Below are 18,182 nucleotides of genomic sequence, written 5' to 3' on the forward strand. Positions count from 1 at the left end.
ATCATTCAAAGAGTCATCATGAGCTCCACCTTTCCTGGTTCCCATAACCAACCGTTCACCAACTTCTTCCTGATTCTACTTCTTTAGTATTCCTAAAAGCAGGCACACGGAGTAGGATATATATGCCTGTGAATTTCATCTCTGTTTCCACGAGCCAAGTGAACTTAAATAAGTAACTTATTGTTAATCTTAGTTTCCTCTTCTATAAAATGGCCACTCTACGAGTATCTAACTCACAGGGATATGACACAGATTAAATGAGTTAATAAATGTAACTGAGGTGGAAGAGTCAACTTAAGCCAACATTTTTCACAGTAAGTTTCAAGGAATATTAGTTCCGCAAAATGTTCTTCAAATAAAAAAGGATTCATGGTTAAATCAGTTTATTAAACATTACATTCAATGCCCATGTCTCAGTCAGCCATGGTGTACATTAGTATATTAAAGGGTCTCCAAATTCTTGCAGGAAAACAAAACAAAAACTGTTGTCCTAACATTCCCTAAGCTTTTTAAACCAGAGGGCCTTTGTGTGCACATGTAGCAGCTATTTAAAATTCTGCAGAACCAGTGTTCTGAGGAAGGCATTTGAAAAAATGCTGACTTGGACAAGAGCCACAGTTATCATTTTGGAAGTTATTTCAGCCTCAGGTTTCCAACAGTTTTTGATTTTTTTTTTTTTTTTTTTTTGTAAAAGAGACTACTATCTCCTAATGTTCAGAGTCATCATAAACTCGCAGAAAAATGAACCAAATTGTCCTGTGGGAAGCTGTGTCATAAGGGTAGTAGAACGGTATGAACTTCTTCTCTCAGGAGAGAAGTTTTACATACAAATATGTAAAAATCCGATAAAGAGTGGAAAGAACTCTGGGGAGATTCAGGAAGTGGATAAGCTCATGCCTGTGATGAAGGCGGACTTGAGATGAGATCACGGTGCCTGAGTTCCAATACCTCTAACCTCTGACTATAAAACTATTGATTGTACATGAGGTAAGAGAGCAATAAATGCTGCAGCCTGATTGCCTCAATGTCACAGGCTGAATGCAACCCAATTTTTGACAGCACAGCAGGAGTTCCGAAAGCATCTTATTTTTCTCTTTTTATAGGAGAAAAAATAAGCTGAGCTCACGTTTATTGCTCATATGCGGCCTTTTCTTCTCTACCATGACATCCCCTAATTCTTCACAAACATAGGACTTATCCCTCCTTTTAGAGATAAACTAGCATTTCTCAGATCACGTTAGTTATTTTTACTTAGCCATGTTTGGATTCAGTCTAACTAACAGAATCAACTTAGCTCCCCTATAGCAGAGTCCTATTTTTCAAAGTATATTATAAAAACATGCAGCTGGGAGAGCAAAAGAAAACTAATATCATATCTATTTTGAACAATTTTTACATTTCTATTAAAACCAAGGTAGCAAAATACCTAAGTTGTCTTTATTAACCTCTCCCATTTTGGTTTTAGTTTTCATAGGGTATGAGTAGCCATGCTTCTTTAAAATAAATATCCCAAATTGAAAAAAAAAAATCACATAAGGAAGCTCTCTGTTCAGTGAGGTTTACACCGTAGGATCACTTCTGTATAGTTGAATGATGGAGGGCTTAAACTTTTAAATCTAAAAAACAAGTAAACAAAAACAGAAAAATACATCCAACATAACTCTCACTATCTGAAGTATCCAATCTGAGAATAGATCTGGAAGAAATTTTAGTGAATAACTACATTAAATTCCTAATTTTATAAACATGGAACTTGAGCCTCCAAATATTAAGTAATAAAGCACAAACCTATCTCAGGATGAATGAGAGGTCTGGGTAAAAACAAGTTTCCTAGTTTCCAGTGACACTTTCCACACCATGCAGAACCTCCCAGGGTCTGTCCTCCAAGTCCGTGTGTGCCCTGAACAACATGAAATCACACCCCTGTCAAATATTTTATGGAGACCATTTATAAAAATTGGCTGATTCCTTGATAAACTAGTTTAAGGATAGGATAATTAAGGGATTTAATTCACAGTTGCCAAGCTTAAAGTCGGTTCCTGCTAGGAGATTTATAGAGCATAGGCCAACTGCAGTGTCCCTGCCGGTTCCCTTTAAAAATTTTACAAATTTTAGATCAGTAGTCTCGAAGATCTTATAGTGGCTTAATCTAGAAATCATGTCTGAATTTTGGAATCTTAAAAACATGGCCTGAATGCACAAAAATGCATGTACTAACAGATCTGACAGCTACAAAAGCAGTCAAATGAGAGCTAGATACAGCAAAGCCTAGCAGAGTGTGAGAACAACTTAAGAAATACAGGACAGGGATGACTTTGAGGAAGTCTTGGAAACTCATTGAGAGTTGGGTTTTAGTGTCATAGACAGCAACATTAGTGTAATATTGACAGAAGGGATGGAAAAGTGAAGCACGATCAGAAGGAACATAGGTGTGGTTTCACAGACTATAACGTTAAGAGGACATAGATCCAGGTGGTGTTACTTTTAAATGAGAACTTTTCTCTTAGGTACATTTGCTGCGATTATAGTGATTAAGCACACTGCAGCCAAGGTGTCACTGTGCCAGTTATGAAGGAGCTGAGGTGTATGTTGCAGCAAGAAAGTTTCCTTTTCTTACTTTCTAAAAAATATTCTATATTAAAGGGTTAAATATAACTTCTAAAACTATCTTATAAAAATGATTTAGTTCAGTTCTGAGATGAGACCTCACTCTTCCCTGCTGTTTCTCTCTACATACAATTCAACAAATGCTCATAGCAGGTCGATGCATAATTATTTTTCAGGAGTCCTTCGAAGAGTGAATAACTAAACACAATTTGGTAACATCCATACCATGGACCTACTCAGCAACTAAAAGGAACACAACAACATGGATAAATCTGGAGGGAACCATGCTGAATGAAAAAAGCCAAACCCAATAGGTTACGTACAATATGATTTCATCCACACAGCATTCTTGAAATGACAATTTTAGAGAAATAGAGGATATATTAGTTATTGCCAGGCACTGAAGGGAGGCATCTGGGTAGGATGTGGGTGTGGCTATTAAATGACAATTTGGGATCCTTGTGGTGATGGCAATGTCTTATATCTTGACTACGGTGGTAGATACATGGGCCTACACAGGTCAAAAATGCATAGAAACACCCATACACATGTATAAGTGAAGGAGGAGATATGAAAAAGATTGGTGGACTGTATAAATATCAAGATCCTGCTTGCGCTGTTACACCATAGTTTTTCACGATGTTATCATTGCGGGGAAAACTGAGTAAAGGAGACATGGAATCTTTATCATTTCTTACAACTAAATGTGAATCTGCAGTTATCTCAAAATAATGTTTTATTCCAAATGATTTTATAACTGATAAAAGCAATCAAATACTAGTCAAATTTAGTACCTTTCTGTGTCCTTGTTATATCCCTCTGTCATTTATTTATGGATTTAAGAAAGAACACCATTTTACATCTCTACCCCTGAGTTTATGCACAATTGCACATTTCTGCAACTTCACTTAGAGATAAGGATCCATGACCTCAACAAAATGGAATAGGGACTTGGGAGGATTTCAGCTTCTGGCTCTATTTTCCTTCTTTAGACAGTGAAAGCTTTGAGGAAAGATGTCTGTTAAACTTTTGATTCCGTCAACAGACATATGAACGTTTTTCTTTTTAGTTTCATGCTCTTATCAACTACTGACCTCCATCTACAGCTGGAAGCTACATATTTTATTCATATATAATACTTTTCAGTTCCTGTAATTCTCTTGTACGTTGTAGATTTTACATAACACTGATGTGTCCACTGAGCCTTTCAAAAGTACCCTAGGATACAGGGTTCACATATATTTTAGTTTAGTAAATCTACCATAAGAAAATGATTTTTTCCCAGTTATTCCTCTATCCTACATTATCACTTTATGTTTGTAACCTTACTGATACTACTCATCATGTCAAAATTGCACTTATTTTTCTCCTCCCAAGGTTAAAGTAAGGATTAAAATACCATTTATCATTTTTACTGCTTTATTATCCCCATAAACATCTAGAGTCACCATCCTCCTTTGCCCTTCTTTGGTGTTGGTATAAAGAGGCACTTTCCATTTTATGTTACGTCCTTCTTTAGTTGCATTGTATTTTTGATTTGCTTTTTCCAATTTGACCTCTATTATTTTTTTAGCTTTCTTTTCCCTGTCTGTGTCACTTTCATTATTTACCAAAATAACTAAGCACTTATGATTTTTCCTATTTTTCATGAATAATAATAGCTTTATTAGTGCCCCACCTGTATTTTCCCTGATGAACTACTAGATTCCTTGGATACTATTAGATTACCCTGGGAATCTGACTCCAACTAGATCCAGATAATTGAATCCAGCTTCTGAATTCTTAATCAGATTAAATCATTTTATATGGCATAATTTTGTATCTTAGTAAGTCCTTTTAAATATTTTGTAGAACAAAACACAAACCAAGTAGATGGACAGATAGGGCGGAAAGAACCTGCCAAACAATTAGGTAAAATAAGAAAGAAATTAATTCTTAATTATGGCTTCTGCTAAATAATGGAATGACCTCTTCTCCAGCCAATCTACACTTTGCTGCCCAAAATGTTTCCCTGAAGTGTAAAGCTGAGAATGTCTCTATCAAAAAGCTCACTGTAGCTTAAAGAATATCAACTTGTGTTCTAATAGTTTTTGAAACCCTATAAAATTTAGCTTTAAGCCATCTTTCTTCATTCTGCATGATATGCTCTGCTCAGATAGTCCTCTGTACTGGCAGCTCAGGATCACACTCAATTCCCTAAATAAACTGTGCCCCTTTCCACCTCCCTATGAAAACCTAGTCAACATTCCTCATCTCCATCAATGAACTTACAACTTACACTCTGTAGGCGGGATATGCCTGCACATCCAATAGATGTGCACTCCCAACTCAGGGATGGGGACTGAATCTGTAACACCTCTAAATCATTCCAGCACTGTGTAGAGCAATGGCACACTGGAGGCACCTTATTCTGGAATGAATAGATAGATAAATGGATGGAAGGATGGATGGACGGATGGATGCTTTTGCCGTGGCCTACACACTCTTCCAACCGTTTCTAGCCACCAAAGTATTTGAAGATCCAGTTTGAATTCAACAAACTTTATCCAGTCCCTCTAGTTGGAGGTAATCATTACATATTTTAATTCATAGTTTGTTCTTTAATCTGTACCTTCTAAGTACGCTTTTATTATAATTATTCAAGTGTACTGTTACCTTTAATGGAGTAAAGCATTTGCTATCTGGGAGTTTATTTTATTGAACCTTGTACTCCTCAATGGCTTAGCATCCTGCCTAGCAGGGAGCAGTCACTGAATAAATGATCTGTGTACAAGTCAACTTCCTCATCAATAATCTCGGATCAGTGCTCCATATGAAGTCAGTATTTAGAAAATATCGGCATACCGTTCATGACATACTCAACAAGTCCTTACGGAGCCCCTACTCTGTACTAGCAAGAACGTAGTTAAACTTTAATTACCTTGGCTTTGCTTGATGTGTCAAAAACATGAATTTACCAAATGCTTATTTTCTCATAAACACAAATTAATTACTGACCCCAAAGTGACTTATTTTGAAAAGAATAAATTTGCATCTAGTGAACAAAAATATAGTTTTGACAACTGATCATCTTGTTACAAGGAAAGGAAGCCAAAAAAGACCTTGTCTGAATAGAATATAAAGGCAGGAGATAGAGCGGCATTTAAAGTCCTATTGGAATGTAGTAAAGGGTCTCGGAGAATTGACTTCACATTCATACTTTGTAGGATGGGAAAAGCTTTATATATTGCTTGTCTCATAGGGTGAGTGATCTTTTTTATGCACTGACTATCATATGAAAGAGTATTTGCAAATGCAGGCAACTTTGCAATGGGGAAACAGGCAAAGGAAACGCATGGCTCCTAAGAGTCAAGGCAAATAAAGGCTCAAGCGTCCCCTCGAATATTGTTTCCACTCCATTCACTCCATCCTTTGCTTCAAGGCTATTTCAATACCCTTCATCATAGAAAAGCTGTTCCTGTATGACATTAGGGAATCTAGTGGTTTTGGTTAAAAACTTTTGATGTTTATCCAAAGCAATATAACCATGAGGCAAATGAGGGGACTCAGAAACTTTCTCTTTCTGTATTTCAAGCAGGTTGAGGAACCCCTGGTATAGCATGTATTTGCCTGACCATTGGCAGGCAAAGACATATATTCAATTAAAATATCATGTTATAAATACTACACTAGAGGTTCATAGAAAAGACGGATTTAATGCACTAAATCAGAAAGCTTGCTTGAGTTTCTGGTTGTCCCCAAAGCACTGACTCATGAAGCCCACTTTTTTTTCATACCAAAATAAACATTTGGGGTTTATTATATAGGGCACAGACGAGTTATCATAGTGTAACTCTTTTTACAGTTACTCCCTACTCAGAACATCAAGATAGAGGCAGAGAAGACTTTTCGTAGATGGCATTTCAGATTGCAATACCCATTCTAGGTCCTCTGCAATAGGCTCGTTTTCCTGGCAAAACAAAGCAAAATTTTTATTGCCATATTCGTTTGACACTGAATATGTAGCAGGCAGTGTTCTAGGATCTTTGATATGCAATTTCCTTTAATTATCTCAATAACTCTATGAAGTAGTTATGATTGTTTCACGCAGATGAAGAATCTGAGACTAAAAGAGGTAAAATAACGTGCCCAAGGCTCAGGAATGGAAGGTTGGAACACAAAACTCTTCTTTCTGACTTTGTGGTCTTGTTTTTGACCACTATGCATTGGAATACCAATGCATTTGATCTTCATAGTAAGCCTATTTATTATCCCACTTAACAGATGAGAAAACTGAGGGTCAGAATTCAGTACCTGGTCAAGAGTTACTTTCATCTATGGAGTGGCCCCACACAAAATTAAATGAAGCCCTTCTCCTTCAAATCACCCTTTCCAATTGACTCCATGCTGCTAACAATGAAACGTTCTTATGAAGTCATTATCCTTTACTATCTTTATTTATCTTCAAATTACTTATTTGAATAAAAAAAGAATAAAACAAAATAAGCAAAAACTATGCCTCATCCTACAGTAATCTAGAAAGAGTAGCTCTGGTTGGAAGTACAGAAAAGTGAGCCCTCAGTTATTTTAGGCCCATCCGGTAGCCTCCATACACCTTCTCCCTGCGGACTCGAAGTAGCAGATGGCTGTTCTTTTCGCAGTTCAGGCTCCGCTGTTTTCTCTGAACCTCTAGGTTACAGTACGTTTTGTAATCACTAATAAGGACCACCTGCCTCTTGAGAGGTTAAGCCTCACAAAACGGAGAAGCCTAATTGTTCAAATTCACTCTCAGGTAGACAATCTGCCCTTCATGCGTGGACTGAGATTACTGAATAAAAAACCGAAATCAAAATAAACAGTTATACTAACTCATTGTAATTGCTAAGTTAAGAACATATGTTAGTGCCATAAAAAAGAAAAAAAAATATTTAGAACAATGAAGACCATGCTTTTGAGGAAATAAAACACCTCATGATTTTCCAGGAAAAACAAAGAATAACCTACTTTTACAATTTCTTTCACTCCACTAAGATATATTCAGGGCAAATTTATTGCACTCATATATGCATAATCGTGCACCCTCTGTGCACAAACTTATCCTTCGGTTGAATTCAGTCAGAAAAACTGCCTCTTTGAAAATAAGCCAAATTCAATCCAATAACTGGCTGATAAATGCTTACCATTGAGAGTGTGAAATCTATTGCAAATCTGGTTTAAGAGAATAAGAAGGGATGGAGTACATGGGGAAGAGCGCCCTCCGCTGCCATCATCACAACTCCCGCCAGCAGTCAGGCCAGATTCGGGGACTGTCTCTGGGCTGCAGGTGCAAAACCACGGACATAACTTCATCTGTGGCCTGCCCCACTGCACTAGAATTGTTGGTTTGAGTGTCCATTTATCCTTCCAGTCTGCGAGCGCCCTGAGAGCAGAGTTCACATTTTCACTCTAATCCCAGCACTTAGCATGCAGCATGTGCACAGAATGAATTTATCCAAGCCTTCAAAAATAACTACCTAGGTGACAATATCTAGCCACAGGCTACCACAGGAAAAGAAACTACATACTTATATTAAATAAAGTTTACTTTGTAAGTGCAGATAGATTTGCTAAAGTATTAAGGCCAATATTAAAGGCAGGCAATGGGCTATAGGGACAAATGGTCCCCACTTTAAGTGAACGTATTCTGAACTTGCTAAAGCAAACTCAAGTGCCTCTTCTGACAGAACCTTCACTTCTCTACTCACCACACTCATTCTCAGGTCTCCCACTGACCACACAGAATCATGAGACACTGGATTAATAATAGGTAATGTTTATGGATGTCATGTGGGCCAGGCCCTGGACTAACGTCTTTACTGTATTATTTCATTTAATTCTTATTACAACCATCTAAGGTAGGTGCTATTAATGTTTCTACTTTATAGATGACAAAACTGGGGCAAAGCATTTGTTTGGTGCCTTGCCTGAGATCTAAGCAGAACTTCAGTAAATCTGTCACTTTCCAAGGAACCCCTACTCCACCTCCAAACAGATGACTAATCCTGTTCCCAAGGAGAAACATTTTGTTTGTCCTGATAAAATTCAGAATTCAACCCTTGACGTATGACCTGTCTTCACAAACTAATTCACTCTTTTCTGAGAGTTGATCCTCTCTGTTTCAGTAAAGCTAGCATGGCTATGTAGTTATAAACGATTATAATCATGCATGAGAAATAATTCTTACAAATCGTTTTGATGTATTTTATGAGCAATAACACAATAATAAACATAAAACTTTTCATGCACCGTAAATGTACATAAAAGAGCTTGAGATTCAACATAAAGTTTTATAATAAATATATATAGAGAGAGAGATGTGTGTGTACGTGTGCTTGTGTATATAATTATTTTAGGTATCTTCATATTATATATTAATGCACATATTTTTCAACCATTGAACTTTGTTATTTAAATCCTTAATCATAAGAATATAGTAAGCAGTCTGGCATTCATAAAAGTCAGATAAAAAGTAGCTTCCCTATTTTAACCCATATCAAATTTTCTTTGTTGTGTTTAATTATTTTATCTCACAGAGGTCCACTGTCAAAAGGGCTTTTGCCAAGAAGCAATTGATTTTCAGATTGGCATCAATAACCCACAGAGTTATCAAAGCTTTGTTTCCATAAGTTTGGGTTGCAGGACAAGGGATAGGGTTTCATCAGGCTGCTACATGTAGTAAGGTGTAGACACGTGGTCTTACGAAGTACAACCATAGTGGCAAATATGAGCTGTCTTTGTGCATTACTGAAAGCGGAACTGTGACAATTATCAGGAAGCCATTACGGAGACAATAAATCATAAATATCCTAGTTTCCTTATTTCTCATTATCTGCTTCTTTTCTGAGAACTACGGTGACTGTTGCTGTATAAACATAGCACTTCAGGGGCTATATTTGGACAAACAGAGGTGAAAAATGTATTAAAAACACCAAATTGGTGTCTTTCGAATGGGTTCAAACACAAGAAAGCACATACACACGTGGAAAACACACACAGGCAAGAATAATCTCTCTCCCCACCCTCATGTATGTCATAAGAGTTTACCTTCCAGCTAGGATAAGCTGTAGCTAGGAAATGAAAGTATTCATTTACGAAATGAACTCAGCCCTCGCAGTGTTACGGTAGCTTTGAGAATCAAGAAGAGGAGGTACTTTTACTAGAGGAAAGAGTGAAATACACATTAGAACAATATAACAGTAGAAGGGTATGTTTCTGGTTTATTAGACACATTTTAAAAGCACTTCACTGCCTACAGGGGAAACACTGCTGCTGTAGAGATTCCTCGGCCACTCAGTTCCTGTCAGCAGTCCAGTGTTACAGATGTATGAGAGAATGTATTATGAACATTAATGTTCATGTATGAAGGAACTCTGATCCTTAGCTGCGACCACAGAGCACACTCCTTGTCTGTCTAGACCAGAAGGAGCCGGCGTGCATAGATATAGCACCACAGGCTGTTAAATTTTGAAATGGTTCCTTACCCCGTGGTAGGCAGATGCTTCTCCAACCACTCCTGTGCCCTCCTCATGCAGCCACTGCCTGCCCTATGCCCTGTGACTTCCCGGGCCTCCCTATCCGTCAAGTTCAGGACGGGCTTCCTGCTCTGGAGCCCCTTATGCTTAGTGGGTGCTGGTAACAGACAGCGCCCCCCAGTGTCCCCAAAGACCCCTTCCCTCGGATAGCCCCTCTGGACGGCTGCCTGCCAGCTAGACTCATCTGACAGAGCTTCTCCTCCTGCTGTTATCCCACGTGCCAGCCCCACCTGGTCCCAGCAGGAGGAGACAGAGCCCCGGGTGGCGGACACAGCATGACACTGGGCAGGCAGATGACCAACTGCCTTTGGCACCAGCCCCAGGCCCTGCGACCTCGCTGCCCTGCGACCTCGCTTCCAGTTGGGCTCTCCAAGTTCTCCTCACGTGGCCACTTGTAGGAACTGCAAAATCTGTGGGCCTTGGGCCTTCATGGCTCTCCAGGGGGACAGGGACAGCTGGCAGCCCTAAGGGCTGTTAAAAAACTGAACATCTCTTTGGGGTACATTAACCTTCTCTGATGTTGTGATTCAAAGAGGTAATGCAAGTACAGATCATGATTGACTTCCATCCAGCAGACATAGCTGCAAGATCTCAACTTATGATGGGGCAAAGGTGAAGCACACTTATTAAGCACCGACTTTGTCATTCATGGCACAGTTTGTCACCCCTCCCCCCAAAACACACACATACACACAAACACACACACACACACACACACACACACACACACACACACACTGTACAAAGGTCTGAACAACTGAGCCTTTCAGAAAAGTATAAAGTTTCCCTAAATGTATATTTAGTCACTTAAAAGAAAATGAGATCTTTCATTAAATCCCTGCAGAGAGTAAATATCTCTACAGACATTTAAGACTTCTCATAACATTTTAAAGTTGAAGAAGGATCAAATCATACATTTTCTGAAAACTTATTTACAAGAAGATCAATTCTAACAAATGTTATATTACTTAAAAGTAAAGCGTCTCTCCTTGAGAACAATATACATAAAGTATAAGTTTATATTGATACTTGCTTTTAGATGAAGCTGATTGGTCCAGTGCCCAATGATTTTGTATTCTGTACTTTTGTTGGTTATTTGATACTGGAAGATATCATAACGACCAGGAGCGTCTCCATTTTCATTAAAAGTGACCGGTGTCCCAGCACTACCTATAAATGTTTAGGAAACAATGTTAACTTTTCAGTGAGATAGACCACTGGGCTGATTTCTCTCTAAGAAAAAAATGGTAGATAAAAAAATACTGTGCATAGTAAGAGCTATGCAGCTAGTAATCCATACAAGGTCATTCTTGGTAGCATAATATCTCTGACATGAAAAGAAGCCCAGACATACTTTCAGGAAGAAGACGTGCTTCGTTACGCACGTTAGAAAGTAAATGATGAGAATCCAAGTTAGGCGACAAACGTAACAGTTAAATAAATAGAAGTTGATAGGCTGGACAGCCAATAGTGGCTACGGAGAATGGCAGTTAATAGAGAAGAGTGTAAAGGCCTTGAAGCATAACAGCTATTGTACAATATGAACTGTGAACAGCAATTCAACATGTGGCAGGAGAACGTCGCAGCCAGATTCCCTAGAGTTTTACGTTATTCTGACTTGAACTCCACTCTGAAGCAATTGCCGTATTCAAAGTCTCTTCTAAGCCTCTGCTTTGGCTACCTCTGCCCAAGAGTCTATCCATGTGGGCTACGTTTAGGATCCTCTCAGTGGGTGACGCAGTGGTCGCTGGGAAGTCCCAACTCCGCTCAGATCATAAAAGTTCCCTCAATTCACTGTGATAGTGCAGTACTGGCGGGGCAGCAGGATGCAAGAAATGTCATCTTTTCTAACCTTCCATTTCTCCCAGAAGCTTTCATCTTTTTCTCTTACCAGCTTCTGCTCACTTTTACTTTCTCTCTCATTAACTTTTACATAATCACAGGTTTTAAGAGTAGAAAGGGATCACTACCCGCAATGTTTTCTTGTTCCATCTATAGCCTCACTTTCTATATAGAATTTCCTTTTCTCTACTAGCCTTTGGAGGCTGCCCACAGCCCACACCTTCATCTTCTTGCCTTACTCTTTACTGTCTCGACAAATTCGCCTAACATCAATCCCTTTTCTTTGTGCCAATCTTCTCTCTGCAGGTTCCCTTCCCTGAATTTCTTCTCACCGTATACCGGATTTAATTTCTATACTATACTAGAAACTGTCCCCTTCTTGCTATCTCTTTTCTATATTTTACTCCCCCAAAATATATACTGCTAATAGTTATACATGTCAACTCTATATATTTCCATCTTATAATGAGTTCCTTATTCTACCTGGGGAGTTTGAAACTAAAACCAATAATCACAAAAGTCTAAAACATTCCTCTTTGGAAGCTTCCTAAAATTTGAATGCAGTGTGAGGTCTCTGATGAGATGCCTGGTATCTGCAAACAACTGCTAAGGACACAAGAGACAGCACAGCATGGAGAAAAGAGCACTGTTTTGAGAGTCAAGAGCTCACATTCATGCTCACTTGGCTTCTGCATTTATTTTCACAACTTCTGTACTCTCTTTACTTGTCACATAGGGACTTAAAAAATAAAGATGAACATATTTTTAAGTCTCAAAAGATCTATATGCATTTAAATTATTATTATTAGTTCACATGGGAAATGACTTTATATATAAATCAAGAAAGAAATAGGGAATTAGAGAAAAAAATAGGAGCTCTCCAATCAACCACTATCTTAACTACTCCTTAGATACTCAAGTGGAAACCCACGTGCTATAACGGATCAAAACCTTTTCTAACTCCAAGTGAATGTGAGTAGGTTAACTTTTAAATCCTCAGATTCCTCATCTGTAAAATGGGAGTAATAATAACACTCATAGAGTTGCTATGAAAATTAAACAAATAGTTGCAAAGAACAATGCCGGTGGTAATTAAATATTATGATGATGATGATGATTATTCACCCCATATGTATTCTCAGTACATACCAATGTAGAGTAATAGACAGGATATTAAACATTCTTTTAAGTAATATCTAGACAAAGGATTATGGAAATTCAATGGGTAAGAGATTACTGGATGGAAAAATACACATCAGTTATGAATTTCACATTAACATCATCAACAAGTCCTGACATTTACATACCATTTCAAAATTCTGATGTCATATACTCCATGAATAAAGTATTATTTACTTTTGTCTAACTAAATTCCCCAATATTGTCATACTCCTCACTGAATGGCTCCGTATCTCCTACGACAGCATCCCGATCTTTTTTACCATAATGATACCCAGGCTAGGAGAGTGTCACTTGCGTAACACATTCTCATGAATGTACTCTGAGTTATATATAATTCGTAGTGTGCTAGCTGTTTCTATCTCTCTTTTCTCCAACTCAAGAAGGTATCCTGGAAAGGAACCTAATGAGAGCTGTATTACCACAAACATAATTGTCCAACTTGGATACTTCAATATAATTATTAATAGCAAGTTACACTAAATTTGGCATTGCACCAAGAGGCAATATACTAAAGTATACATACTATATATAAGTATAATACACTGGAAATGTGGGTTTGGGGGCCAGGTCATCGCACTTCTTAGATAGATGATCTCAGGTGAGGTACTTGATCTGTCTGTCCCTCACTTGGCTCATTTTTAAAATGGGCTAATTGTAATTCCCATCTCAGAGGGATATGAGGATTCAGTGAATCAACATACAGAAACCTTTCAGTAAATAGTAAGCATTATATAAATATTAACTCTTATTTCCCTTATTGTTTTATGGCAGTGCTATGTTTGAGATCCAGGGTCTATATGAGAGCATAAGGACTTCTCAGTGAGCATGTATGGCTTTTCCGGAGTCACCCTTTCTAACCCTTGCTCTCCTCTACTAACACAAAGCCAAATATACCTAAAATCCAGTTCTTTAAATTCACCATGCACTTTCTCACGATCCTGTTTCGCATGTTATTTTCTATAAGTTCACTTCCTCCTTTATCCTAACCTTTCTTCTCTATATAGTTCCTTCAAGATGTGTCTTAAAGGCACACCTATAAGGATCCTTATCTTCTAAATCTGGAGCAGGGACCCAAGTGCCTCTTCGTGTCCTGTCCTTCTCTATCATGGCACTCACTGCTCTCTGTACACTTGTACTATCCATCCCCATTCCTGATCAAAACATTCATTCAACAGATATTTATTGAGAGCCTATTACGTGCTCAATACTGGTTGGACCCTCTGCCTTCCTCACAAGACCGTGGTCTCCTTAATAAAGGCAGAGTGCATTTCTTAGCTTTGTGGGCACGGCACCAAAGACTGCTTGATATTGAGTGTGCAATCAATAAATTACAGTAGAGCGTGAAAGAGGCACCCACGAACGATTCCAAGCAAATCCACATTCAGCTTCGTCATAGCATTATGAACTTCACTTCTATCAGCTCTCATCTTTTATGTTCACAAATGAAGGGACCAAATCAGTCCCTTTTACACTGTTATCAGTGTGATGTTAGAAACCACTCTTGCGACTTGTTTTAGTAATCTGATCTCTGATCTTGGGCTAGGCTTGCAGTTGAATTACTTCAACCCTTTCAACAAAGAACTGATTCAATTGCATATTGGCTTATCTCAAATAATTGCCCTGGTACTGTGGTCTATGTAACAAAGAACACCCTTGAGTAACCATGAGAGGCTATGTCGTTTATTAATTTCAACAAGTAGAAATTTGAATGATCACCCTTTGTACTGAAACTGGGCACCCTGAAAAACAGAATTAAGTGGCATTTTGTCCAGAAAAAAAATTGAAATGACAAACGTCTCGATATAGCCATCAATGTACTATGGTTTACTAACAACACAAGTAAGAAATATATTTTGTTAGGCTAAGTTCATATATATATATAGTAAATTACGCTCCAGCAAGTTTTCTTGTGCTTCCTTCCATCCTAGACTTTAGTTATTTCAGAAATTTTGAAGTGCACTAATTTTTTACATACTCTTTAATCAATGTGGGTTAGTGGAGAAATGGAAACAAACAACACGGAGGTGGAGGTAACTTTGACTAGTCAGATACTGCTCTCAGAGTCCATATATCACTTTGGATATTTTCTGTTCGATATGAAATGCATGGAAAAAACTGTATTTTCGTTACTAGGCATGTCAAGCACACCAACGTGCTTTTGTAGTAAAAATGACCTATTCAATGAAGATTTTATTTGAAAATATTGGCTCTGTTGAATATTGTTCTGGGGAAGATTATGAGCTTGGGATTCAGGGACTGGCATTTGCTTTCTGGTTCTGCCAGTTCCCTGTGTAATCTGGGCAAGTTACTCTCCAAAAGCCTGTTTTGTCAACTGTCAAGAGAACATTATAACCCCAACCTCCCTGGGCTATTACAAGGGCTGCATGAGACGATGCACGTGAAGCACTTAGTATGTGACTGGCACACAACAGGTGTGCAGTATGTGAAAACTACCATCATCATTAGCCATTCTCTGCCTACACTTATGCTCCCTTGATCTACATTTTCTTGTTTCCACAATGCAAAAGGCAATGCAAGAGTAATTCATTCACCTTTATGTGCAAATATTAGATATAAATATATTTATAAGTATAAGCCACTCAGTGTATTGTCATGTTTATTACTTTCATTTCTCTTTCTTGCTACAAAACTATCCCTTTTCCTTCTCATAACCACCTGTGCTATTGGGTAAGCAGGAAAAAATAAGAAAGGTAAAAATACAATCAGTTAATTTAGTCATTTTTAGCACCCTTAAAAGAAGAATGAATATATGAGATTGAAGTCATTGACCAAATGCCATAGGAAACAGCAACTTTCATCAGAATCCACTTCCCTCACTTCTGGATGACTAACTGTTTCATGTCGCACACATCCAACATTTTCCTCCCCGTCGCTTCAGCTTGTCTCAGACTTTCTCACGGAGGAAAAGCAGCAATAGGACAAAGACCCCCTCCTCACTCCCCAACAAAACCTACAGCCTACCTGCATCTATGCTCATATGATCGCTTCCCTCCTGCTGAAACACACGTCCCTCATCCAATCAAAGGCGCATTCCTCCTCTAGTGCTAGGACCCCCCTTCACTCTCACTCTCTGTGCACTTTGTCTCACAGTTATCTCCTTTCTTTTACATCAGCAGATTTAGACTGTCTGCAGTGGTCCCTTCAGTTTACAACTGAGTTCTCATAGCTCTCATCTTAAAAAAAAAAAAAAGCAAGCAAGCAAATCCCATTACTAACCTTACTGCCTCATTTATCTACTCTCCTTAGCAGTAAAATAAAACTTTTTGAGTGAGCTGTCCTCACTCTGTCTGTTTTCTTATTTCCCATTAACACATCAGACCATGTTAATTCGAAATGTAACTTCATACCTCCACTGATGAGTCTCAAATGTATACACCTAGCCCTGAGTGCAGACTTACCAATTAACTGTATATCCACTTGGTTGTTTGATAACCATCTTACACTTTACATATCCAGACACAACAGTCCTCACTCAAAACACGTTCCCCACAGTCTTTTTCCTCTTAGTAAGGAGCTGAGGGCTGTCTATCCATTCAATCAATTCAAAAACCCAAGTTAAAACCCCACATATAAGTGTAAAACACAAAGAGTGAACATAAACGATGGACTTTAGCTAATAGCAATGTATATCAATATTGGTTCATTAATTGTAACGAATGTACTACATTAATACAAAACATTAATAACTGGAGAAACTGTGTGTGTGGAAGTGTGGAATATGGGAAACTTCTGTACTATCTGCTCAATTTTTCTGTAAATATAAAGTGGTTCTTCAAAGAAGTTTTAAAAAGTAAAAGAAATAAGAAAATTATTTTCATTAAAGCATTTGTGTAACCCAATATATGCAAAGCATTATGACATCAAAATATAACCAATATACAAACATTAATGAGATACTTTATACTTTTTTATATATCACATCTTCAAACTCCTGTGTATCTTAGACTCACAGATAATTGCTATTTGGACTAGCTGTATTTCAAAGCTCAATAGCCACATCCCTATTTAATAGTGCAGGCCTAAAAGACTAATGATTTCAGCAGTTATTGCTCTAACCCTCCAGCCACTGGGGAAGAAGTCCATGGCTGAGCCTTTCTGATCTGGCCTCCACTTCAATTTCAACTGGACCGACTCCCCACCCCCGCCTTCAACAGTTTCTCCCCTAAAAAGGTGTGGATTCATCCAAGTCTCACCCATGGCTCAGTGGAGGCCAGAACTGGAGATAAGATCCTAAAATAAAATTCAAATTGCCCCAGTGGTAAAAACAAACAAACAGCCCACATCTAAGACATTAACAGGTCCTGTCGCCAAAACATATCCAGAATTTCCCCATTCTCTCCATCTCCTCTTCTCTGCACTGGTCCAAGCTACTGTGATCTCTCCCTGAACTCCTAGCCCATATCTATGTTCACAGTGGTAACAACGATCCACTCTCCGTCCTGCGGCCAGAGTGATACTGTGAAACGCACATCAAGTCAGACGGCTCCTCTCCCTAAAATCATGCAGTGGCTTCCCATTTCACTAAAATAAAACATGAAGTGTTTATCACGGCCCTTAAGGCCTTGTTAATTCTCCAGTCACTTGTTTCTATACTTCATCCACCCTGGGATCCTTCCGTTCCTCAAACACATGATGTTTGCTCTATTTCAGTATTTTGGTGTTTCTTGTTCTCTCTCTCCTTCTCACTTTCTCCAATGCTCTTCCCACCTGGATCTTTGCATGGCCGGGCTCCTTCTCATCATTTAACACACACACACTACTAAATATAAAATAGATAACGAACCTACTGCATAGAAATAGAAAGGACCTACTGCATAGCACAGGGAACTATACTCGATATTTTGTAATAACCTATAAGGGAAAAGAATCTGAAATGGTTTTCTTTATCTGATTATTTTAGTGTGTGAAACAAATAGGACAAGGAATGCAGTTGAATGGCATTTCTAATTCTCTCAGCCAACCCTCCTTCTTGATTTTTCC

General features: G+C 38.3%; 1 protein-coding gene across 1 annotated transcript in view; it reads right to left on the minus strand.

Annotated features, from left to right (window-relative positions):
* GRM8 (glutamate metabotropic receptor 8) overlaps positions 1-18,182 on the minus strand; it is a 760,483-nt gene that overhangs the window by 145,646 nt on the left and 596,655 nt on the right. The window contains exon 8 of the mRNA XM_079931466.1: positions 11,179-11,327. Coding sequence (XP_079787592.1) covers positions 11,179-11,327 — 149 coding nt within the window. The remainder of the gene's footprint in view (positions 1-11,178; positions 11,328-18,182) is intronic.

The sequence above is a fragment of the Stenella coeruleoalba genome (assembly GCF_951394435.1).
Source record: "Stenella coeruleoalba genome assembly, chromosome: 9".
In the NCBI taxonomy this organism is placed as follows: domain Eukaryota; kingdom Metazoa; phylum Chordata; class Mammalia; order Artiodactyla; family Delphinidae; genus Stenella; species Stenella coeruleoalba.